Source organism: Eumetopias jubatus, unplaced genomic scaffold (genome assembly GCF_037043125.1).
Source record: "Eumetopias jubatus isolate StellerSeaLion01/CBP00866 unplaced genomic scaffold, mEumJub1_p1.0 scaffold_2, whole genome shotgun sequence".
NCBI classification, from domain to species: Eukaryota; Metazoa; Chordata; class Mammalia; order Carnivora; family Otariidae; genus Eumetopias; species Eumetopias jubatus.
In genome coordinates, this window is record NW_028274808.1 from 147,324,112 (window position 1) to 147,351,794 (window position 27,683).

General features: G+C 34.3%; 1 protein-coding gene across 6 annotated transcripts in view; it reads left to right on the forward strand.

The window, feature by feature from the left end:
* LOC114206768 (UDP-glucuronosyltransferase 2A1) overlaps positions 1-27,683 on the forward strand; it is a 52,939-nt gene that overhangs the window by 12,289 nt on the left and 12,967 nt on the right. Inside the window, exons 1-2 of one of the 6 annotated variants that reach the window (XM_088020811.1) lie at positions 14,654-14,672; positions 22,063-22,761. The exons of 4 other annotated variants lie outside the window; for them this stretch is intronic. In XM_088020811.1, the coding sequence (XP_087876937.1) occupies positions 14,657-14,672; positions 22,063-22,761 (715 nt within the window). In that variant the 5' untranslated portion in view covers positions 14,654-14,656. Of the gene's footprint in view, positions 1-14,653; positions 14,673-22,022; positions 22,762-27,683 lie in introns of those variants that run through there. One more of the 6 variants, XM_028100667.2, reaches the window with a different exon arrangement.

The following is a 27,683-nucleotide window of genomic DNA, read 5'->3' on the forward strand; positions in this document are numbered from 1 at the left end:
CTGATAGTGAAGTAGGTCAGGTACCTTACATTTGATATTATTATCAAACACAGGAGAGCACAGGATATTTAATAACATCAAATTGCAGGAGAGTTTCCATCTCCATGTTTAATCTTTAGTTCTCTGGGAAAAATCAACTAGAAAAATAGCATGTTTAAGTGTGATAAAGAAAAATTCCAAGTTTCTATATTGAAGGAAACAAGTAAGTTAGAAGGAAATATCTAACTGTACTGGTTAAAAATCCTGTTTTATTTATCAGTGAGATCTTAAATATCATGGATGAAGCAAATAAAATTCATGAATTCAATTTTAAATATGCTTCTAACACCTAATGGAACAGGCCTATCTGGAAATATGACAATCATTGCTATTCATATACAGGAGTGAACCTCTAATTAATCTTGCTCAAGCCCAGCGTTCCGCAGGGCACGTTCAAATTGCACTGGGCTTGATCTCTCCGCAGCCCGCGAGAGATCTGCTGACCGGGAAGTAGATAGCTCTAATGTGGACAGAATTTGGGACTCACCTTTGCGACCACTATAGGAAGGATGAGGGCCTGAAAGCTGTAGTGGAACCAAACAGGTATAGCAATGGCATGTCCCCATTTGTCCGTGTCTTTTTATTTACCAGTCTGTTTCCATCTTTCCAAGCACACTGCAGATCAAGAGAGCAGAAAGCCCAGTACTAATCCAGGCACCGTTTGGCCAGTGGAGCCCACTTTTACACATCAGCACCACACTGGTTCCATGTTGCTCCTTTTCTCTCCCTCTTGCAAAATTTTAAATGGATTCCCTAGAACTAGTGCTACCTTTCCCAGTCCATGAAGAAACAGAACGAAACAAAACAAAACAAAACAAAACAAAAAGCTTTTTAAAGCTTCTTAACATTTCTTCTCTACCTTACTTGCCTGGAATGGGGCTAGATTAATCACATTTTTTTAATATATATTTGATTTCTGCTTCCCGTTCTGGACCCAGTGTTTTGTTTATTTGTTATACATTCTAATCCCCATTGTCAATCTCCCATCCTTTTTCTGGAAAACTTGTATCTATCTCTCTGTTAATCTTCCCTCACATAAGGCTTCTAATTCCTTCTCACATGCAATTTCCCTAGGATCAGTGCTGTAAGGTTTTTAAAATTCTGTGTAACCTATCTTTTGAAGTAATACATAAATCCTAATTTTACAGTTTACTGAAGTTTCACAGTATGAACCTACCCAGGCAACCAGCACCCAAATCAAGAACCAAAACTTACCCATAACTCCTCTTTCTCCTCATACCAGTCTCTACAACTCCTAAGGGTAGCCACTTGACTTCTAACACTACAGATTAATTTTGCCTGATTTTAAATTTTGTATAAACGAACCACACATTGTGTACTCTTTTGCATTTTGGTTCTTTTGCTAATGTTTTTTATATTCACCCAAGTTTTTGCATAGAGGTATAATTTGTTCATTCTCAGAGTTATGTAAATTCCATTGAATTAACATACCACATTTTATTTATCCATTTTGCTGTTGATAAACATGTAGACTATCCTGGTTTTGGCTATTTATGATAAACATTGCTATGAACATTCTTTTACATGTCTTTTGGCAAATATGCGTGTGTCATACCTGAGTGGAAATGCTAGGTCATAGGGTATGCATTGCTTAGCTTTAGAACATACCGTTAAAATCTAGTTTCTCAAGTGCTTGTGCCAATCAATAATCCCATCAGCCATTTACTAGGATTCCAGTTGTTCTTCATTCTTACTAACAATTAGCATTTTCTTTTTGCCTTTTGAAAAAATTATAACCATGCTGTTGATGTGTAGGTTTATCTCATTTTTAAAAAAGATTAGAAACTAATTTATACATGGTAAAAGGAAGTGTATAAAGTATACAGTGTGATTTGTTTTGTTGAATGTATATATCTCTGTAACCAGCACATCAATCAATTTCTGGGATTCCTTTTCTAAAAATGCTGTTCTCCCCACCTTTTCAGAATGAGTAACTCTTACCACTTAGTTTTTATTCTTCATTCTGATTTCCATTTTCCTTTTGTGGGCTTTTAAAATGCATTATCTAATAATTTTAACTCCAAAAGTAACATGATTACATTGTCACTCATATTCAGTTTGTGTTCCATCAAGAAGCTTTGGTCTAGCTCTATTCAGTGATTCTGCAGCTAACACCCTTGCTAATTGTACCATCTTTGCTATTAACTTATTAAATAGCTACTCTTACTAAACACCTACCAAGAGCTTTGGTAGGTACAATGCAGACATTATTACTAATCCAAGACACAAGCCAAGAATGATCATTATCTTTTACATTGGAGCCATCAAAATTCAGAAAGATTAAGGATTTTGCTGAAATCACCAAATATATAACCGAAACTGAGAAGACCTTATGCATATTAAATCCACTACATAAAGAAATTCACATTCCTAGGAATAATGACCGCCCCATAATTTCCAGGATTTTAATATGAAAAGTCATAGGTAGGGAAAAGAAAGAAACAAGTCTGCCCAACTCCCAGTATTTGCTTGGTGACCTGGTGTTTCCTGTGAGCATTCTCTCACCCAACTTTTTTGAGGGCACTGCTGTGACTATTTCAACTTGATAGACTTTGTTTTGCAAGTTAAAAATCTTTGATTATTTTGGTACAAACTGTCTCTGTTGTCACAGAGAAGTGTGTGGTCCTGAGTTTGCTGAACTTTGCTTTGTCTTCAGGGTATGGCATGCAAGTCCTGGGTACCTTTGGCCTTTCCTGCTTGCTTATGGTGTTATAGGAATTTTGAAATAATCTTAACTAGCTTTTGAGGAGGAAAAGAACTAGTGTTATTTGCATTGGCATACAGTTAAGTGCAAATGTTTGGTTCAAACTCTCATTTTAACTGTCACCATTACAAGAATATATTATTATTTTACTTTTAAAAATCATCTATGTGTCTTTTGGAGTGTTTACCAATGTTTCTTATATAGGTTTTACATATTTGTTGTTAAATTTCAGCCAACTGATGTGCTTTGCTGTTGGCCTTATAAATGGGTTCCCTCTTCCTTTTCTCTTCTATTGGTTATTGTTTGTATACATAAATCCTAATTATCATTCAATTTCAATTTCATATCCTGATATTTGTCCATATTATCCTATGCTTCACAGTAGTCATCCAGACACATGTTCATTAAACTGATACTAGAAATAAATTACATCTCCCTTTCTAATTCTTATGTCACTGGTCACCTTCTCTTGTCTAATTTTACTTCTGATAAATTCAGACTTATTTAATAATAGTGAAGATAGTTGTCTTCATCTTTTATTTTTAAATTTAGTTGAAATGACTAAATTTTATTCATTAATTAACTTGCTTGTTTATGAGCCATGTGAAGAAAAGATCAATTACTTAATTACTATCACACTTAATGTTTTCTTTTGTAAATCAGAACTGTGTCAAGTTTTGTCAACTTTTTTCTTCCACCTATGGCAAGAATTATTTGATTTTCTACACAAGTTAATAGATGAATTATATGAATAGATTTCCTATTATTGAATTATTTCTGGAAGGATTTTAAATAATTTTTGTATAAATCATTAATATCTTGCTGGATATATTTTTATTGATAAATGAAGGGCTGCATAGAAATAGAATAAAAAATATTCCACTTTTATGCAATCTCTTTAAGATTTTGGAACCATATCATAGACATTTCATGAAAATAACCTTTGTTTTCCTTCTTTTTCTATGCTTGTCACACTTTAAAAGCTTTTTTATTTTTGATATTTTAAGGTTTAGTATAATTTTCTATTATTTTTCCTCCAGATTTATTGAGATATAATTGACATAATATTGTGCAAATTTAAAGTGTACAAAGTAATGATTTGATAGATGCATATATTGTAAAATGACTACAACAAGAAAGTTAGTTAACACTTCTATCACCTCATATAGTTGCAGTTGTGTGTGTGTGTGTATGTGGTAGAACTTACTCTTTTAGCAACTTTCAAATATATTATAGAGTATTGTTAACTATAGTCACCATGTTGTACATTATATCTCCAGAACTTATTTATCTTGTAACTGGAAGTTTGTACCCTTTGATCACCTTCACACATTTCCTCCACCTCTCAACCTCTACCTCTGGAAACCACCATTCTACTCTCTGATGAGTTTGACTTTTTTTAGTTTCCATATACAGGTGAGATCAGACAGAATTTGTCTTTCTCTGCTTGACTTGCTTCACTTAGCATAACACTCTCAAGGTTCATCCATGTTGAACCTAGTTGAAAATGGCAGGTTTCCCTTATTTCTCATGGCTAATTTCTGTCCCATTGTGTGATATATACATCACAACTTCTTCATTCATCTGTCAACAGACACTTTGGTTGTTTCTATATTTTGTCTGTTGTGAGAATGCTGAAATAAACATGAGAGTGCAAATATCTTTCCAAGACAGTAATTTCATTTCCTTTGGATATATACCCAGAAGTGAAATTGCTGAATCATATAGTACCTCTACATTTAATTTTATGAGGAACCTCCATACTGTTTTCCACAGTGGCTGTACCAGTTTACATTCCCACCAGCAGTGCACAACGGTTCCTTTCCTCCACAGTTTTGCCAACACTTATCGCTTGTCTTTTTGAAAATAACCATTTTAACAAGTGTGAGACGATAACTCATTGTGATTTTGATTTGCATTTCCTGGTGATTAGTGATGTTGAGCTCCTTTTCATGTACCTGTTGGCCATTTTTATGTTTTCTTTGGAAAAATATCTCTTTGGGTCCTCTTCCCATTTTTAATTGGATTATTTGGGGTCTTCTGCTGTGAGTCCCTTACATATTTTGAATATTAACCTTTTATCAGATATGTGCTTTGCAAATATTTTCTCCCATTCTGTAGGTTAACTTTTCACTTAGTTTCTTTTGCTGTGCAGAAGCTTTTGAGTTTGATGTGGTACCAATTGTTTATTTTTGTCCTTGTGTTTTGTTGTTGAGGTGTCATATCCATAATCATTGCCAAGACCAATATCAAGCTGCTTTGATTCTATGTTTTCTTTTTTTTTTTAAGACTTTTTTTCTTTATTTATTTGACAGAGAGAGAGAGAGAGAGAGTGAGAGCAGGAACACAAGCAGGGGGACAGGAGAGGGAGAAGCAGACTTCCCGCCGAGCGGGGAGCCCCATGTGGGACTCGATCCCAGGATGCTGGGATCACAACCTGAGCCGAAGGCAGACGCTTAATGACTGAGCCACCCAGGCGCCCTGATTCTATGTTTTCTTCTAGGAGTTCTATGGTTTCAGGTCTTATATTTGTCTTTACCATTTTGAGCTCATTTTTGTGAGTGGTGTAAGATAAGGATCCAATTTCATTCTTTGGCGTAAGGATATCCAGTTTTCCTAGCTTCATTTATTGAAGAGACTATCTTTTCTCTATTGAGTGTTCTTGGATTCCTTGCCAAATATTAGTTAACCATATATGCATGTGTTTATTTCTGAGTTCTCAATTCTGAGCTATTGATCTATGTGTTTGTTTTTATGTCACTATCATATTATTTTAATTACTGTACCTTGTAAATATAGTTTAAAATCAGGAAGTGTGAGGCCTCCAGCTTTGATCTTTTTTCTTGGGATTATTTTGGCTATTCAGGATCTTTTGTTGTTCCATACATTTTAGGGTACTTTTTCTATTTCTGTAAAAAATGCCATTGGAATCTTAATAGGGATTACACTGAATCTATAGATTGCTTTGGGTAGTATGGACATTTTAACAATATTAATTTGTATGATCATGAACACAAGATGTCTTTCCCTTTATTTGTGTCTTCAATTTCTTTCATCAATGTTTTAAAGTTTTCCATGTACAATTATAGGTCCAAATGTGAGACCTGAAACCATAAAAATCCTAGAAGAGAGCACAGGTAGTAATTTCTCTGACATTGGTCATAGAAACATTTTTCTAGATATGTCTCCTAAGGCAAGGGACACAAAAGCAAAAGTAAACTATTGGGATTACATCACAGTGCACAGTGAAGGAAGAAATCAACAAAACTAAGAGACAACCTACTGAATGGGAGAAGGTATTTGTAAATGATATATCCAAAGGGTTAGTATCCAAAATATAGGAAGAACTTATACAACTCAACACCCCCAAAACAAATAATCCAATTCAAAAATGGGTAGAAGACATCAATAGACATTTCTCCAAAGAAGACATACAGATGGTCAACCAACATATAAAAAGATGCTCAACACTCATCATCAAAGAAATGCAAATCAAAAGCAGGTGAGGTTAGGTATCATTTCACACCTGTCAGAATGGCTAAAATCAAAACTACAAGAAAAGAGTGTTGACAGGATGTGGAAAAAAAGGAACACTCATGAACTGTTAATGAGAATGTAAACTGGCATAACCACTGTGGAAAACAGTATGGAAGTCTCTCAAAAAATTAAAAGTAGAATTACCATATGATCCAGTAATTCCACTACTGGGTATTTACTCAAAGACTATGAAAACACTAATTCAAAAAATATATATGCACCCCTATGTTTATTAAAGCATTATTTACAACAGCAAATTATGGAAGCAACCCAAGTGTCCATTAATAAATGAATAGATACACACACAATGGAATGCTATACAGCCATGAAAAAGAATGAAATCTTGCCATTTGCAACAATCTGGATGGTTCTAGAAGGGATAATGCTAATCGAAATGATTTAGTCAGAGGACAAATACCATATGATTTCATTTACATGTAGAATTTAAAAAATAAAACAGGGGCGCCTGGGTGGCTCAGTCGTTAAGCGTCTGCCTTAGGCTCAGGTCATGATCCCAGAGTCCTGGGATCAAGCCCTACATCGGGCTTCCCGCTCAGCGGGAGGCCTGCTTCTCCCTCTCCCACTCCCCCTGCTGGTGTTCCCTCTCTCACTGTGTCTCTCTCTATCAAATAAAAAAAAAGATTAAAAAACAAAAGAAAGAAAGAAAGAAAAAAGAGACAAAGGTAAAAAGAGACTTTTAACTATAGAGAACAAACTGATGGTTACCAGAGGGGAGTTGATGGGGGAGGATGGATGTAATAGGTAAAGGGAATTAAAAGTACATTTATCATGATGAGTAATGTATAGAATTGTTCAAACCCTATATTGCACACCAGAAATTAATATAACACTGTATATTAACTATACTGGAATTAAAAGTAAAAAATAATAAAGTTTTCCATGTACAGATATTTCACTTTATTGGTTAAATTTATTCCTAAGTATTTTATTATTTTTGGTGCTGTTTTGTAAATAGGATAAAAATAATTTTTAAAAATTAATTTTACTGCTGTTTTGTTGTTAGTGTATAAAAACAACTTAGTTTTGTATGTTGATTTTGTATCTTGCATCTTTACTAAATTCATTTATTAGTTTTAACAGATTTTTGGTGGAGTCTTTAAAATTTTCTGTCTATAAAATGATGTCATCTTCAAGCAGAGAAAATTTTACTACCTCTTTTCTAATTCAGATGTCTTTTATTTCTTTTTCCTTGTCTGACTGCTTTTACTAGGACTTCCAGTACTATGTTGAATAGGAATGCTGAGAGTTGGCATCCTTGTGGTTTTTGATCTTAGAGGAAAACCTTTCAATCTTTCACCATTGTGGATGATGTTAGCAATGGGCTTGTTATAATTTTCTGTAAAATATCTTGAGCTGAGGAATTTATTGCAAGAGAATGCTTGGCAATATATATACTTCCTAAAATTTAGAAGCTTTCTTTTTTGACTTCTGTCAATTTTGGTTAATGTTAGATAGATGATAGGTAGATGATAGATAGATAGATAGATAGATGATAGATAGATAATGTAATTTTATCCATCCTTAAGTCATCAAATGTATTTTCTTAGAGTCCTGGTAACTGACTTTTTAAGTGTCTTTTTTTTTTTTTAGATTTATTTATTTATTTGAGAGAGAGAGAGAGACCACACATGAGCCAGGGGAGGGGTAGAGGGAGAAGCAGTGGGAGAAGGAAAGAATCTCAAGCAGACTCCCTTCAGAGACTTATACGGGGCTCCATCTCCTGACCCTGAGACCATGTCCTGAACTGAAATCAAGAGTCGGTTGCTCAACTGGCTGAGGTACCCAGCTGCCCCTTAAGTGTCTTCTTTATATCTACTCTCTTTACATTTTTAGAGTTCCTTTTTACTACGATTTTTCTACTTTCCCTGTAATGCATTCCCATATGTAGTCATCTTCCATGCTGACTCTGGTCTTGGCTATTTATCTTGCTTTGGCCAGTGTAACTTTAGTGAATGTAATACAAGTGGCCTCTTGCAAGCAGCTTACTCTCCCTGCTCTGTGATATTTAAATATATATATATATATATAAATGGAAATATTTATTTAGAATAAGAAACCTTTACAAAATATTGATTTTGTAAAAACTGACAAATGCCATAAGCAACACAAAATCCAGGAAAAAATCACATTTTTAAATTTACTTCCTGGCATTTCTTTATAAGCTTTTTTTGTAACTTTTTTGGCTGAATATTCTTTAATTGCCTTATTCACATGACATTTTTTAATTCTATTTTCTGTAGAGAATAAGGATAATTCAATCTGCTCTCTAGCATGGTTGATCAAAATTTATTTTTTACTATTGATAATTAAAGAAAAATTTTTTTCTGCTTCACAACTTGCTTTTGGGTCATATCAGATAAACTTTCAGGATTATTGCCAAATTTGAGAAAACCTTTGTCAAGTTTCCTTTAAAATAGTTGGAAGTTTTGAAAGAACATTTCATAGACCAAATTCTGACTCTATAATTTTTAAATTTTAAAAAATTTTTATTTTTATTTTTTTAATTGAGGTATAATTAACATACAACATTATGTTAGTTTCAGGTGTACAATATAATGATCTAATATTTGTATATATTGCAAAATAATCACCATAGTAAGTCTAGTTAATATCTATCACTATACATAGTTACAAAATTTTTTTGTGTGATAAAAACTTTTAAAATTTACTTTCTTAGCAAGTTTCGAATATGTAATACAGTATTATTAACTATAGTCACTGTGCTGTACATTACAGCATGCATGGGGCATACAGCCCCATGAGTATTTATTTTATAACTGGAAGTTTGGAGCTTTTGACTCCCTTTACCCATTTCACTCACCCTGTGCCTCCAGCAACCAGCAATTGTTCTCTGTATCCATAAGCTTGTTGTTGTTATTGTTAGATTCTACATATAAGTGAGATCATACACTATTTTTCCTTCTCTAACCTGTTTCACTTAGCATGATGTCCTCAAGGTCCAAGCATGTTGCTGTGAACTTTTCATTTTGTGATTTAACCTTCCAGCATGCTGAATGGCAAGGCACACAACTCAGGGTATTTACCCACAAAGATATGAGCCAAACAACTGCAAAACATGCATGTGATAACCTCTAGTATCAGCTAGCCCTTTGATGACTCAGATCCATGTGATCATAAAAAAGGTCAGCACAGAATAGCTCTCCTTAGACTAGATCAGAATTGTGCGGAGTCAGAGGTAAATAGAGAGTTGTTGTTTTAAGACTATAAGGCTTTGCATAGTTTGTCATTTGATAATAGAAAATGAATAAAAAGACTTCTAGGTTTGAAGTACTCCATTTGTTAAATCCTGGACCTCTACTTTTCTTCTACCTCTACATATGCACTCTTTTTTGCGCTTTGGTATCCAGTGATGTGCTATAAATGTTTTAACAATTGGCTTTCTGTGGTGTAAAAAGAAAAAAAAACACATTTATATAACATTTATTAATATCTGTGGTGTAACTCCTCCCACCTTGACTAATTTCAAGCTAGTGGTGATATAACAGCCAGCTTGGAAAAACACATAGAAATTAACAATTAACTTTCATGAGCCTGTAATAGTCAGGCCAGATAACCTCTTGCAGATCCCTTTATGACACCGGCTTTGATTCATTAATATACCCAAAGTTCGTGGACACAAGTTTTATAATGCTGAAAAATGTTGTACTCTTCAACACATGCTGCAGACTAGTATCTGGGCCTATAAATATTATACCCAGATACAAATGCAAGCATATACAAATTCTTTTCTTAGTAAAGCAGAAGCTTCTCTCTCTTGGAGAAATCTATTCCCCAAGAGAAATCTTGGGCAATAAATAAATGCCCTCCTCTGTAGTTCATTTTTATAGCTACATTACTCCCATCTCCACTTATGTATATTATCAATATATGCATTTCCAACATACATCATTTTTTACTCTTCAGGAAAATTGTTACTTTTTAAATACTTCTGAAAAGTCAAATGGATAGAATGGCTCTCCTTTCCCAACATCTTCCAAGATACTACGATAAAGTTTACCTTCTAGGAAAGATCATTCTCTAGGAAATACTATGCTATCTAATAATCTTAAACACTGCAACAAGATGTTTGAAATTTCAATAAAACGTCTCCTATGCACTGGATACCTATATAAAAGAGAAAGAAAATGAAAAGTAACAATTGAGTATCTCATATAGTATTCATAAATTTCTTTTATTTAAAAATTAGTAATTGCTTTAGAATTTAGTATTTTTAGATCAGGCCAACTGTTCTGCATGTCTCATGACTTTTACTGCTTATATATTTCACAGATAATGTAAATGTGCACTAAATCTGAAATTTAAGACCATTTGGACACTATTAAAAATGGAAAACACAAAGGCCATCATGTTTCGTTTTTGTTTATGTTTTTTTAGAGGAACGAGGGGGAGAGGCAGAAGGAGAGGGACAGCCTCTTAAAGCAGGCTCCACACCCAGCACAGAGCCCAATCTCACAACCTTAAGATCATGGCCTGAACTGAAAAGAGTCAGATGCTTAACTGACCGAGCCACCCAGGTGTCCTGTTGGCATGCTTTTTATTAACATTTGACAATGGGGCATCCATGGAAATACTGGATCCCTGATGCATCACACTTTTCTAGCCCTTAGTAAAGATAATAGAAATTAGATACCTGACCATGCTGTATATTTTATGAAGGCAGCATTTCAAACAGAAATTTGAAAAGAAATATTTTGATCTACATGTCAATTTAATGGTGCAATATTAGAATTATGCTACTTATAGTTTAGGAATATTTGTAATATTTGTAATATTATGCTATGTCTTCCCTTCTGAACACAATCCATGAAAGAAGTAATTTTTAAGCTGGACTTCATTAAAATTAAAAAATTCTGCTCTGTGAAAGACAATGTCAAGAGAATAAAGAAAACAATCTCTAGACTGGGAGAAAATATTTGTAAAGGACATGTTTGATAAAGAACAGTTACAATGTCAAAAGAACTCTTAAAACTCCACAGTAAGAAAACATATAGCCCAATTAAAATATGGGCCAAAGACATTAACAGACACCTTACCAAAGAAAATAGACGGCAAATAAGCATATAAAATGATGCTCCACATCATTTGTCATTAGAGAATTGTAAATTAAAACAATAAGGAGATACCACTACATTCTTATTAGCAGGGCCAAAATGTGGAACACAGACTACAGCAAATGCTAATGAGAATGTGGAGCAACAGGAACTCTCATTCATTGCTAGTGGAAGTGCAATCTGGTATAGCCACTTTGGAAGACATTTGGCATTTTCTTACAAAACTAAACATAATCTTACTATATGATCCAGGAATTATGCCCCTTGGTATTTCCCCAGTGGAGGTTAAAACTTATGTTCACAGGAAACCCTGCACATTGATGTGTTAACAGATTTATGTGTAATTGCCCAAATTGGAAGCAACCAACATGCCCTTCAGTAGGTGAGTGGATATATTGTGGTAGATCCAGACAGTGGAATATTATTCAGCACTAAAAAGAAATGAGCTACCAAGCTGTGAAAAGACATGGAGGAACTGTAAATGTATATTAGTAAGTGAAAGAAGCCAACCTGGAAAGGCTACATGTGGTATGATTCCAACTATATGATAGTCAGGAAAAGGCAAAGAATGAAGACAGTAAAAAGTTTAGTGGCTGTCAACGATTAGGGGAGGAAAAGATGAATAGACAGAGCACAGGGGATTTTTAAAGCAGTGAAACTATTCTGTATGATACAATGGTAGATCAGAACAGTATGGCACTCGCACAAAAATAGACACATAGATCAGTGGAACAGAATAGAAAACCCATAAATGAACTCACAACTATATGATCAATTATTATTTGACAAAGCAGGAAAGAATATCCAATGGGAAAAAGAGTCTCTTTAACAACTGGTGTTGGGAAAACTGGACAGCAACATGCAAAAGAATGAAACTGGACCACTTTCTTACCCAAACACAAAATAAGTTCAGAGTGGATTAAAGACCTAAATGTGAGACAGGAAACCATAAAAATCCTAGAGGAGAATGCAGGCAGTAACCTCTTTGACATTGGCCATAGCAACTTCTTACTAGATATCTCTTGAGGCAAGGGAACCAAAAGCAAAAATAAACTATTAGCATTCATCAAAATAAAAAGCTTCTGCACAGTGAAGGAAATGAATAAAACTAAAAGACAACCTATGGAATGGGAGAAGATATTTACAAATGATGTATCTGATAAAAGGTTAGTACCCAAAATATATGAAGTACTTTAAAACTCAACACCCAAAAAATGAATAATCCAACTAAAAAATGGGCAGAAGACATGAATAGACATCTTCCCAAAGACATCCAAATGGCCAAGAGACACATGAAAAGATGCTCAACATCACTGATCATCAGAGAAATATAAATCAAAACTACAATGAGATACCACCTCACACCTGTCACAATGGCTAACATCAACAACATGTAACTTTCATTCTTAATTTCTATTTTCCATACTAAGCATATTTTTTTTGTCTGTCAATTTTATGATTATGTTAATACTACTATTCAAAATAATATTATGAATTCTGTTATACTTTGGAATGTGCAAATGTCACTAACCTATTTCTCAATATCAATGTCTAAGTGGTTAATCTGTGGATGGCTTACTTTCTTGTGGCACAATCTTCAGTTTAGATTTTATTATTTGTGTAACATAAGGAATAGCATGGAGGACATTAGGAGAAGGAAGGGAAAAATGAAGAGGGGAAATCAGAGGGAGAGAGGAACCATGAGAGACTATGGACTCTGAGAAACAAACTGAGGGTGTTGGGGGAGGGGCATGGGGGGATGGGTTAGCCTGGTGATGAGTATTAAGGAGGGCACGAACGCTGGGTGTTATACGAAAACAATGAATCAAGGAACACTACATCAAAAACTAATGATGTATTGTATGGTGACTAACATAACGTGGAGCACTGGGTGTTATGCACAAACAATGAATCATGGAACACTACATCAAAAACTAATGATATAATGTATGGTGATTAACATAACAATAAAAAAATTTTTAAAGACATTAGAAAGCAAAAAATAAATAAATAAAATAAATTTTAAAAAAAGAAAAAAAATTTTAAATAAATAAAATCTATGATGATTTAGCCCTCCACTGAAGCACCTTTCGAAATATTTGTTATTATTATGATCTTCTCAGTACACTAACAAATTATTATCATTTTTCCATTTTTATGGGTAATGAAATAAAAGTTGAAAAAAATTAAGTCTCTCATTCATAAACATCATTTTGCCCAATACAAAAACATACATCTATTTACTCCCGAAGTCCACCCAACTAATTTCGCTAAAATATCTCATAGAAATCCTTGTGGTTCTAGGATTAACTCAAGCCTTAGTTCCCTGCTTTTAGAAAAAGAAGTCAATGGGAAGACAAAAAAAAGAAAAAAAATCATTTGATATTGAATCAGGTAACACTGATTTTCTTTTCCAGAGTAGGAAAATGACAAAAAATTCCTTCAAAAGTGAACAGTAAAGAAAGTTATATTAATGTTTTCTATAACTAGGGAGTGGGGGATCCCATACAGAAAACACATGCCAGTTATTAAGAGTGTTTAAGTAATATTCTGTCACTTAGTCATGGATTCTTTGGGAAACACCACAATGTAATGATTTTTCACATAGATATGTGTATAATTGATATATAATGCAATTGTGTGTGCATGTGTGTGCACTGCAGTACCAGTTCTTGAGTGATTTCTCCAAGCTATAGGATTTCATTCATGGTTTTGTCCTAATACCAAGCTACTAACCAAATAAAATATTTGAGATGTAGAATTTTAATATGTCCTTGACAACTCAGCTATAATCAGTGGTTTTAATTTTTTAATCAGTTTTACTATTGAAAATATGTATCATTTTATTTGCATTTCTCTTGGAGTTCTTTTTTTTTAGATGCTTATTTCATAATTCCCTGTTTATAAACTTTTTCTACTTAGTGTGAGGGAGATCAATATTTGAATTGATTTGTAGGGATTCCAAATGGAAAATGCAAATATCATAAAATCTGCAGAACTCTAATGAAGATTCTAAAAAGTAGGAGATGGCATAGTAGTGGTGCAAAAAAAATGATCGCTTATGGTCCTGGGGAAATGACAAAGATAGCTTTGGCATTGTCAGCATGACTGCAATGGGATGGAGGTGGGAGTGGAAAATCATGGGGTATAAAGATGACCCAAAACACATCTGGGGAAAAGGAAACTTTGTAAGGGTCTGGATGCATGTGGTTCCATTCCAACTGCCTCAGATATAAGGAGAAAAAATGCTGGAAGAATGTCCATGTTTAGATTGAGCTGTTATTATTGGTAAATCCTCTTTAAAACAAAGAGAAAGGTAAGCCTCTACTAGAATAAATTCTCGTAAAAGTTTCAACACACTAGGTAGGATTTGAGCTCATTTCTTTTTATATAATCCTCAATATCTACTCAAAATCCATTTAAATCTGGGAAGTAAATTAAAATAAAATACTTCCATGCTATATTTGGAATATTTGCTATACTTACATATTTAAGATTACAGGGTATGGAGAAAACATTTTACTAAGAAATTGACATTGCAATCATGAATTGCATTGTTTTACTAAATTATTCATAATGGTTTACTTGTTATTCTTATGACTTTCTGATTCCAAAATCATCAATATCATATGTGTGTGTGTATCTATGTTCATAGTGATGTTGTTGTTAGTTTTTTTTATTTTTATTGTGTTTTAATTTTTTAGAGAGACTCCGCACTCAGAAGGGAACCTGACGTGGGGCTCCATCTCATGACTCTGAGATCATGACCTGAACCGAAATCAAGAGTAGAACGTTTAAGGGGCACCTGGGTGGCTCAGTCAGTGAAGCGGTTAAGCGTCTGCCTTTGGCTCAGGTCATGATCCCAGGGTCCTGGGTTTGAGCCCCATGTCAGAGCTCTCTGCTCAGTGGGAAGCCTGCTTCTCCCTCTCCTTCTGCCTGCCGCTTCCCCTGCTTGTGTGCATGCTCTCTCTCTCTGTCAAATGAATTGATAAAATCTTAAAAAAAAAAAGAGTAGGATGTTTAACTCACTGAGCCACCGAGGTGCCCCAATAGTGTTTTTTTAAAGTGGAACATATCAATCTATATAAAGAGGTATTATATATTATATAGTTAAATACACATATGTTCAACTTAAAAAACAGCACATATGTATAACATCTTATATCATAATATATGTAATATTATATATATTGACCATGGTATTATAATATTATAGCATTAGATGTTTAACATATCTATATATATTATATATAATATTTATAATTCATAATAATTTATATATATATAAATTGAAAGCTTGTCTCTATGCAGAATTGTAAACAGGCAGTGGCTGCAGGTTTCTTTGAATTTCAATATAGACAATTAGAGCATTTGAAAGTTATGGCAGTTATATTCTTTTTAATTCTTAGGTATTTAATATATTATTCTGGTGATGACTGAGACTTTCCACTTAATATTAAATAGAAGTGGTCATTCTAGGGCAATCTCATATTTGATTTTAAAGAGAATGCTTTTAATTTTTTCCTTTCACTTAAAACAAAGTTAAATATATAACCATTCATATTAGTTCAAAGAAGTTTTTTTCTCTAATTTATAAGAAATGTGGATCACTACATCAAAAACTAATGATGTATTGTATGGTGACTAACATAACATAATAAAATAAAATTTAAAAAAAGAAATGTTTTTCATTGAAAATTTAAGCTTTTACCAAATGCTTTTTCTATACATTAATGAAATAGTAATAAGGTTTTCTCTTTTTCTTTTAATCTGCAAACATTGTATATAACATTGAAGAGTTTTCTTCTATCATTGAACTAATTTCAATGCAATATTGATATTTTATATATCTTGTTCATCGTTGAATCCATTTTGCTCATGTTTTGATAGAAATAGAAATACTCACCTTTGTTTTCATGAGTGATTATAGATCCTTGGGTTTGGCCAGCAAACCTGAGACAGCGAATGAAAAGATTACTCCAGACACCTTAGAAGGAGAAATGAGAGGCCTAGGGACCAGACGTTCTAGTGGTGAAAGGTCCCGAGCCACACTCTGCCTCCGCCTTTATTGTGAATGTTATCAATACAACAAGGGGATACGAAAAACAAGAAGGAATATGAAACTGTAATAATCGGCACAGTGGCATAAGGGAGTATTGTGTGAATAGAACAAGCTGGCTCCTGATGGGCGGGCAGACAGGGAGTGCATGGAGAGCGTGACCTCCAAAGATAAATGCTTCTCCTAAGTCAAGCATGTACTCCCTGGATGAGTGCATTGAGCCCCAACAAGAATCTGCCTGTTTTCAGCCAGAAAACTTAAAGGGGCCCAGTTTCCCAGACACCCCTTCTTTGCTTTTCAACTAATCTTGTCCAAAGAGGCATGTGTTTATTAAATCTCCTCTAGCCAGGCACTGTGAATTCCTGCAGATCCTGAAAATGTTTCTCCTTCATTCCTTTTCTAATAAGACTATATTACCTTTTTGGAATGAATGAAGTGAATATTTCTACACACACCCCCTCCCCAGCCTATGGAACAAGATTTATTACTTGTAATTTTGCTAGAGTATACCTATAAAATCATATGGGTGTACTATTTACTTTGTGCAAAGTAATTTGACTGCTGTCTCAATTCTATTAAGAGATAAATTTAGGGGCACCTGGGTGGCTCTAAGCAACCCACTCTTCATTTCGGCTCAGGTCATGATCTTGGGGTCATGGGATCGAGCCCTGCATGAGGTTCCACGCTCAATGTGGAGTCTGCTTGTCCTCCTTCCTCTGCTCCTCCCTATACTCGCTTTCCTCTCAAGTAAATAAATAAAATAAGATAAATTTATAAGACAAATATTGTCTGGTTGCAAAAAAATTTTTTACAGGTCTATGGGCTAACAATCCTGAAACTATTTTATGTGTTTACTAAAACCGACCAAATAAAGTAAGCACAGAGTGGTGCTGGGTGACAGGTTTCTCACTGTTGAAAGGACTTGGGAATAAACAGAAAAGGCTAGATATAGAAGTAACTATAGATAGGCATATATGACAGTATTAGGATGTGTAGTTATATTTACTAGTTTCATCTGCTGAATAAAACTAACACGTCAGTAGCAATGAACACACTTAGCATACTCATCCTGATTTTTTGAAAAATTTTTCTTAACTTTTATTTTTCTTTTTAAGATTTCATTTAAATTCTAGTTAGTTAACATATATGATAAAATTGGTTTTGGGTGTAGAATTTAGAGGGTCATCACTTACCTATAACCCCCAGTGTTCTTCACAAGTGCCCTCCTTAAACCCATCACTCATTTAGCCCATCCCCCACTCACCTCCGCCCTAAACCCTCATTTGTTCTCTATAGTTAAGAGTCTCTTTGGGTGCCTGGGTGGCAAAATCAGTTAATCATCCAAATCTTGGTTTTGGCTCAGGTTGTGATCCCAGGGTTGTGAGATGGAGCCTTGAGTCAGGATCCACGTTCAACAGAGTCTGCTTGAGGATTTTCTCCCTCTCTCTCTGCCCCTCCCACTGCTCCACGTGCTCTCTCTCTAAAATAAATAAATAAATAAATCTTAAAAAAAAAACACAAAAGGAGCAGGGGTTTGCTTCCTTCTCTCTTTTATTTTCCTTCCCGTATGTTCATCTGTTTTGTTCTTAAATTCCACATATGAGTGAAATCATAAATGCCGTTATCTAATAAAATGAAGTAGTGCTCTTTGGAGACATGGTTGGTTTTAAGGTTGAGGCAGTGAAAATAGTAGAACCAGAAGTATCCTGTGGTGACATAAAGTAAAAAAAATGCTTTAAAAGAATGTGGTCAGGGGTGCCTAAGTGGCTTAGTCGGTTAAGCATCTGATTTCTGCTTAAGTCATGATCTCAGGGTCCTGGGATGGAGGCCCATGTCAGGCCGCCCCTCTCAGCAGGGAGTATGCTTGTCCCTCTGCCCCTCCCCCTACTCGTGTTCTCTCTCTCTCTCAAATAAATAAATAAAATCTCTAAAAAACTAAAAATAAAAGAATGGAGTCATATCAGAAGGACATAAGAATCAATATATAAAACAGTTTCCAAAATCTGGGACACTTTGAGCAATAAAATAATAATGATAATAACTGAATAAAATATATAAACTAAAATAAATTTATGAGTTCTACTGATACAAGTAAATAAATAATTGTAATAAACAGGCAATTTCTTAAATTCCAATTAATAAAAATAGAATGAAAGATTTTTAATTGACTGTTTTTAATATTAACCTTTTACATTACCATAATAAAATGATCAAAACTAGGAATCCTTATTAAAACGTTGTCAATTATCCTAATGTTCTTATTTCTTTCTGATATATAATCCAGACTCCCGTCTTGAATTTATTTGTCCAGTGTCCTTACTTTTTCCAACTTGTGACAGTTGCCACAGTATTTCTTTGCCTCTTGTTTATGGCGACTACTGGCTAGTTATTTTTTTTTTAGAATATCTTTTAATTTGGGTTTTTCTGATATTTTTTCATGATTAGAGAGAGATTATGCATTTTTGGTAAGAATGTTACAGAAGCAGTCTTGTGTCCTTTACAGTGTGGCATATCAGGAGGCACATAACATAGATAGATTAGTCCTAGTGACAATAATTGTGATCACTTAGTTAAGATGGTGTCTTTCAGGATCCTCCCTATGTAATCAATAAGTATCTTGTAGGGAGTTACCGTGAGACTATGCAAATCATACTAACCATATATTTACACATACTTTCGCAATCTTTTACAGTAAAATTCCAATTAACAACTAAGAAGGAATAATTAAAACAGTAAATCACCATTAGGCAAACACCATAGTAATAATTACTTCAGGGTATATGGAAGTCTCTATACTTCATTTGTAACTTTCTTATGCCTAAAATGATTATAAAAAATTGAACGAAACTGGGAAATTTGGTTGAAAGAACTTAAACATAGGGCTTAAGTAGTGCAGGCTGGTTGCATGAAAAGGACCAGCTTTACTACTCCATAAAGTAGAAAGGGAGTTGAGAGAGGAGACACTAAGTAGGTCAAACCAACAACTAGATTTGGATATCTTAGTCTATTCTCCATGTCTCTTAACTGTTCTATCATATTTTCTATTCCATGTTTTTTATTCAGAACTTAATTCTAAGTAATATCTTTAGATTCTTCTTCTGGGTCACTGTTTATTTCTACAGGTGTGTCTAATTTACTCTTTAAATTTCATTTGTTGAATTTGTAATTTCTAGAAATTCTCTTTGTCTCTTTAGCAAATTTTCACAATTATTCTTTTTAATCTCTTGTTCCTTGCTTATGTTTTCAGGTTTTGCCCAAACATATTAAACAAAATAATTTTATATCTCCTTTCAAATAATAATAATATTTCAAATCATTGTGTTAATATTTGTGTTTTCTGTTGGTTTTGCTTGTTCGCAGTCTTGAAGCCTTGTTTCCTTACAAACAAATTCTAATTGATCAGGGTTGATTGGAGATTTGACCCTAGATTTATCTTTGCATCTTGTAAACAATTGTACTTTGGATCATCTTTTTAGTACAACAGAAAAACTCTCAAGGGATTTGGAATTTCAATATGTCCTTGTCAAATATTTTGATATAATTTTGCAACTGAATATAAAACATTGATATAACTATGTATAATTCTTAGAACACAGACACATTAGTATTCTCTTTTAATTCCAAGTGATACTTTTCAACTTGCTAAATACCACTCTTAAAGACTTAGCTAAAGCATTATTTCATCATTCTCTTCCTCCACTAAGCAACTTCCTTCATGGGCTTGCCCTCCTCAATTCATCCTGACCATCTAAGATCCATCCCCCTCATGTTTGTAGAATAAGTATTGGCTTAACTGACATTTTCTACAGTAATCTGTGAAGTCATTTTGAACTGGAAGTGATGTTTCTTGTTTATGCCCTGTGCATAGTACAGAATCTGGCATACACTGTGTGGTAAAAATTGCTTTTTTTTGTTTGTTTGTTTTTGGTTTTTGCTTGGTTTTTTTGTTTTGTTTTGTTTTTTAAATTAGCATTCAATGTATTATTTGTTTCAGGGGTACAGGTCTGTGATTCATCAGTCTTACACAACACCCACCGCAACACATACCCTCCCCAGTGTCCATCACCCAGCCACCCCAGCACCACCTCCCACCCCACCTCCTGCCCCTCCAGCAACCCTCAGTTTGCTTCCTAAGATTGAGTCTCTTGTGGTTTGTCTCCCTCTCTGGTTTTGTCTGGTTTCATTTTTTCCTCTCTTCCCCTATGATCCTCTGCCCTGTTTCTTAAATTCCACGTATCAGTGAGATCATTTTCTAAAAATTGCTTTTTGAAAGTATGAAATATTAATGGATTTGTAGAGGAATTGAAATCAGGTTGAAATATAGATGGATGATTGGACACAAAATTTAAATTTCTAAATTTACCCCTCCCTTGAGATTTTAGTGTTCACAGCCAAATCAATGTTTCCACAGACATGTCCAATTATTAACTCACACACTGCAGGTCAAAAAACCATTCCACAGCTACTACTCTTTTAGTATATCATGGTTTTGCTTAGTCATTATCATACTCTGGTTGTTCAAACTATAAACTGAGCACTTCATTGTTTTTTAATTACCAGTCATCTCTCACTTCTCATCAATCATACAGCCATCATTCTATGCTTTCCATTCACAAACCAATATTATATTCTCCCTGATATTCTCATCAGACCTTGCTTTCCTAATATTTACTTTTAGCCCCTTACACATTGTTTTTTCTCTACCACTCAAATCCTATTTAGAAGCTAGAATAGCTTCATTATAGGACACATATAATCATTTTCCGAACCTGATTTGAAAATCTCAGTAGACCTCTTTGTGGAGATTAAAATTGAACCCAGAGTATAGCACTCAAGACTCTCCAAAGTGTCCTGTTTTAACTAGTATATTCCTTGTCTGCACTTCTGTGTTAGCCTTCACTCTAAACATCCTGAAATGATAACTGTATCTATAAATGGCCATGATTTCTATATCAGCTTTCTTTCTCTCCTGTTCTTTCATTCTCTTTCAGAACCCTCCTTCCATCACCTTTGCTTCTGGGCTCAGGTGAAATGCACCCTACGTCCTGAAGCTTTTTGTGATTTTTTTCACATTGGGGTAACAGCATCTTCTGGGGCACTGAAATGCTGTATCTTAATATAATATTAACATATTCCTCTTGTTATTATGTGATGTATGCATCTTATCCATATATTAGCATGTAACCAACTTTATGTCAAGATCTACATTTTTGTTTTCCCAAATTATCAATCATCATATTCCATGAGATAAACCATATTATCTACTAGACTTAATTAAATGCGTTCTTTTATTATATTTAAAAATTGTCAATTAAAATATATCATTTTTATTTTAATATATTTAAAACTAACTCCTAAAATGCTGCAGCCATTTCCTCCAAAATATTTAAATATTTCATATCTCCTCCTGATCAAATATTCTATAGTACTGTGCCCCATCAACAATGACAAAGTTCTCTACACATAGACATTTCCTAACTCGAGAAATTAATTTTTAACTTGATCTGTATTGAAATTGCCTCTTCACTTCTGTGCCCAGCAAACATTTAACCTCTGTAGAGCAGTGTGTGAGGGAACCGCTGTCATGGTATCTAAGAAATGGATTTCAGTAACTGTACTGCTACAGCTCTGCTACATTGGCTATGGATTCTGTGGGAAGGTGCTGGTGTGGCCCTGTGACATGAGCCATTGGCTCAATGTAAGGATTATTCTGGAGAAACTCACGGAAAGGGGCCATGAGGTGACTGTGTTGGTTTCTCCAGAGAGTCTCATCATTGACTACAGCAATCCTTCCACACTGAAATTTGAGGTGATCCCTATGCCATATAACAGAGAGACTGCTGAAAAAAGGTTCAGTGATTTTTTAGACATGGCTACTAACATTATACCAACATTGCCACGATGGCAGTCAGCCATAAAACTGCAAGAATTCCTTCTTAAAGTAACTGGAAGTTTAAAACTCCTATGTGAGAGTGTAGTCCACAACCAATCATTCATGAAGAAACTCCAGGCAACCAACTACAACGTAATGGTCATAGACCCTGCGGTACCCTGTGGAGAGCTGATTGCTGAGTTACTGACAGTCCCTTTTGTGTACACGCTAAGGTTTTCAATAGGTGACAATGTGGAGAAATACTGTGGGAAACTTCCAGCCCCACTTTCCTATGTGCCCGTTGCCATGGCGGGACTAACAGACAGAATGACCTTTCTGCAAAGGGTACAAAATGTAATGTTTTCCATTCTCCTTAACTTCTGGATCCACCAGCTGGACACTCAGTTTTGGGACCAGTTTTACAGTGAAGCATTAGGTAAGAGACTGCTTTTCATTCTAAAGTAGTTATGTAAAGAAACTTAGGAGGTTTAAGATAATCTAGAAAATGAAAAGTTTTAAAAATCTCACTTCCACATAAAACTTTATAGGTGATAACAATGAACTGTTATCAATAACTAATTGGGAGGGAGAGGCAAGAAATATATTGTCATGGTTACCCTTTTTTTATAGTCATCCAACCATTTTTTAAGATACCTTGATACCTAATAGACTGTTATCAAAACAAAACAAAATATAAAACACACTAATGTCAGTCTAATGGAAGATGTATTTTTTATCAGATATAGGATATCACAAGTAAGTTTTGTATACTGAGTTTTCATAGTGGAGGAGATTTGACTTTTTATTGATCAAAAATTGTAATGTTTGTTGTAAGAGTAAGATAATCTCATTGCCTGATTCCAGTAATAAACTGAAATCTGAACTATATTAACGATGGGATTAACCTTGGCATATGATTTACTTTGTCTGAATTTTGACCCACAAATTTTGAGACTCATTGATTATTGTATTCAAAATGTATATTATTCTCCTGTTGGACCATTCTTTGCCGTTCTTATCTCTTTCATAAATGTGGGATGAAACTTTATTAAGTCTTATGTGAATTGTTTCATCATAGCTGGTCATACCAAAAAGTTTTCAAGATGCTTTATACTTCTTAAGGGAGTACTACACAGAAAACTGAAAAATTAAATAGAAAACTAAAAATGTTTACAGCTTGAGTTGTTGAAAGATAGCATTTTCTATGTCACTAATTACACATATTCTATTTTTTAATTGCTTGCTTTTTCTAATAATGAATGGTTTTGCTCTGCAAGTTTTATATATATAGCTCTCATTTGATTTCATCAACTGAGGCTGGCTTCTACTCCAACTGTTTTTGAGAATCATAAAGAAACATGAACTGACAAGCAAAAGATAATTTGGAGTATTAGAAATATTGACTAATTTAACTCCCTGATTGTATTAGTTTGCTAGGTCTGCCACAACTAAATACCATGGACTAAGTGGCATGAACAACAGAAATTTGTTTTCTCACAGTTCTGGATGCTAGAAGTCCAAGACAAAGGAAGGTGTTGCCAGAGCTGGTTTCTCTGGAGGTCTGTCCTCCTAGTTTGTATGTGGCCTTTTTTTTTTTTTTTTTTTTTTGCTATATCCTCTCATGGTCTTCTCTCTGTGCATGCATAAACCCAGTGTCTCTTCCTCTTCTTATAAGGAGACCAGTGATATTGGATTAGGACCCACTCTTAGGACCTCGTTTCAATTTAAGAATTCATTCTGACTTTAAAGAATTTATCTCAAAATATAATCAGATTTCAACATGAATATTAGAGGAACACAAGTCAGTCCATAACACTGACTTTCCAATAGATCCTTTCTTTCACAAACTAATATTCAAAGGAATCCACTTTAAAAACCTTAGCTTTATACATGATTTAAATTTATACTATTCTGATTTCACCATAAATAATTTAAGAACCAGGAAGCACTACCTGAGTGTAGGCAGTGTGTAGGGCTCTATGGATTTAAAGTAAAGAAGACAGGATTTTGGCCTCAATCCTATTCTCAGAAATAAATGAAAGACATAGAAAAATAAATATATTCTGATAATTAGAGATGCTTTTCCAGTTCTAATCAATAAGTTTTTAGGCCATTTGTCATACTATGATAAATAGGGGAAAGTTATAGGATTCTGTGTGTATAAATATTATGGAATATATGTAGTCCTTAGGATCTATGGCAAATTTTTAACTCTATCATATTTAATGGGTTTGTTTGTTTGTTTGCTATATGTATTTTTGTTGATTTTCATTCCTTCATTCCCTCATGTTCTTTATCAGGGAATTCTGAATGCACCATGAGTATAACTTCATTCTCAATCTCATAATAAAAATAATTAATACAAATGGCTAAACTTAAACAGAACAAAAATACATATAATGAATGATAATTGGCTTCATATCTCCCTTAAATATGTACTATTAACTATGCTTGTCTTTACATCAAGACATTATCTATGCATTACTAAATGCAAGTATTTATATACATCTTTTTTCTTTGTTAATAGGAGGAATTACTAAATATTCATTTTTGCCTTTCTTTTCACCAAATCTAGATTTCACATCTTTCTACAAAATATTTTGAAATTTACATTATTCTTTACATTCACATAATAGTATTCATTTTAATGGATGTAACAAATCATTGAACTAGTCTAGTTGTGAGAGCTACTTGGTTTGTTCCAAATCTGGTATTACAAAAAATATTGTCCTAAATTTATTGCACTTATATCCTTGCCACAGTGTTCTCTAAAATTGCTGAATCATTTAGCTTTTATCCTCAGACCTTTTCTGAGGTGCATAGCAATTCCATTTTCTTCGGATCTATCTATCTTACTGACCTGTAACTAACATATCAGGGAATTTAAGCCTTTTTTCTATGATATGTAATACAAATATATTTTGACTTGGGAACTTTCAACTAATTTAGACAGACATAAAAATATTTTATATCCATTTAAAAATATTATGCATTTTAGAAAATATCACACCAACAAAAAAGGTATATAAAATGTAAGTGTACAGTTGAAAGAAATAATAAAATAAACTTCTGTATCCTCCCTAACCAAGTTCAGAAATAGATTGTTGTCAGTAACTTAGAAACACACTTCTTCCAGTGGAAACTATAAGCCTGACTTTGGTGAACAATTTTGAAAATTTTACATCTGCCATCTATATGTAATTCTCTCAAAACTATTGTTTAGTTTTTTGAATAATATACAAATACAAACAGATTCACTACTTATGCTCAATATTCTTTTGGTGATGAAATCATGTATTTTCTTTTTTTTTTTAAGCTCTATAGATAGAGTTTTATCTATAGATAGTGTTTTACTGTGTAACTACATGCTATTCTGTGGATGGACATCTGGCTGTGTACAGCTTTAATGTAATGCTGCTGTTATGAACATTTGTATATGTCTCCTGCTGTATAAGAGCAATAGTATAAATAAAGTATAAACTATGTATTTTCCCCTACCAGGTAATCTCAGACTTTGCTCAAAAATTTATACCTCAACAATGATTATATAAATTTATACTTCAGCTGTTTTTTTTAATTTTATTTTATTATGTTAGTCACCATTCATTATGTCATTCGTTTTTGATGTAGTGTTCCATGATTCATTGTTTGCGTATAATACCCAGTGCTCCATTCAATACGTGCCCTCTTTAATACCCATCACCAGGCTAACCCATCCTCCCACCTCCCTCTCATCTAAAACTCTCAGTTTGTTTCTCAGAGTCCATAGTCTCTCATGGTTCATCTCCCCCTCCGATTCGCTCCCTTCATTTTTCCCTTCCTACTATCTTCTTTTTTTTTTTTTAAACATATAATGTATCATTTGTTTGAGAGGTACAGGTATGTGATTCATCAGTCTTACACAATTCACAGCGCTCACCATAGCACATACCCTCCCCAATGTCTATCACCCAGCCACCCCATCCCTCCCTCCCCCTACCATTCCAGCAACACTCAATTTGTTTCCTGAGATTAAGAATTCCTCATATCAGTGAGATCATATGATACTTGCCTTTCTCTGATTGATTTATTTCCCTTAGCATAACACCCTCTAGTTCCATCCAAGTTGTTGCCAATAGCAAGATTTCATTCTTTTCTGATGGCTGCATAATATTCCACTGTGTGTGTGTGTGTGTGTGTGTGTGTGTGTGTGTGTGTGTGTGTGTGTATCTCACATCTTCTTGATCCATTCCTCTGTTGATAGACATCCAGGCTCTTTCCATAGTTTGGCTATTGTGGACATTGCTGCTATAAACATTGGGGTGCACATACCACTTTGGATCACTACATTTGTATCTTTGGGGTAAATACCAAAGTGGTGCAATTGCTGGGTCTTAGGGTAGCTTTATTTTCAACTTTTTGAGGAGCCTCCATATTGTTTTCCAGAGTGGCTGCCCCAGCTTGCGTTCCCACCAACAGTGTAGGAGGGTTCCCTTTTCTCCACATCTTCACCAACATCTGTCATTTCCTGACTTGTTAATTTTAGCCATTCTGACTGGTGTGAGGTGGTATCTCATTGAGGTTTTGATTTAGATTTCCCTGATGCCAAGTGATGTTGAGCACTTTTTCATATGTCTGTTGGCCATTTGGATGTCTTCTTTATGGAAATATCTGTTCATGTCTTCTGCCCATTTCTTGACTGGATCATTTATTCTTTGGGTGTTGAGTTTGATAAGTTCTTTATAGATTTTGGATACTAGCCCTTTATCTGATATGTCATTTGCAAATATCTTCTCCCATTCTGTCAGTTGTCATTTGGTCTTGTGGACTGTTTCTTTTATTGTGCAAAAGCTTTTTATCTTGATGAAATCCCAAAGGTTCATTTTTGCCCTTATTTCCCCTTGCCTTTGGTGATGTTTCTAGGAAGAAGTTGCTGTGGCTGAGGTCGAAGAGGTTGCTCCCTGTGTTCTCCTCTAGGATTTTGATGGATTCCTGTCTCACATTTAGGTCTTTCATCCATTTTGAGTCTATTTTTGTGTGTGGTATAAGGAAATGACCCCGTTCCATTCTTCTGCATGTGGCTGTCCAATTTTCCCAACTCTATTTGTTGAAGACACTTTTTTCCAATGGACATTCTTTCCTGCTTTGTTGAAGATTAGTTGACCATAGAGTTGAGGGTCCATATCTGGGCTCTCTACTCTGTTCCATTGATCTATTTGTCTGTTTTTGTGCCAGTACCATACTGTCTTTATTATTACAGCTTTGTAATAGAGCTTGAAGTCCAGAATTGTGATGCCACCAGCTTTGCTTTTCTTTTTCAACATTCCTTCGATTATTCAGGATCTTTTCTGAAAGAAGAGAAATCACAACCAACATCAC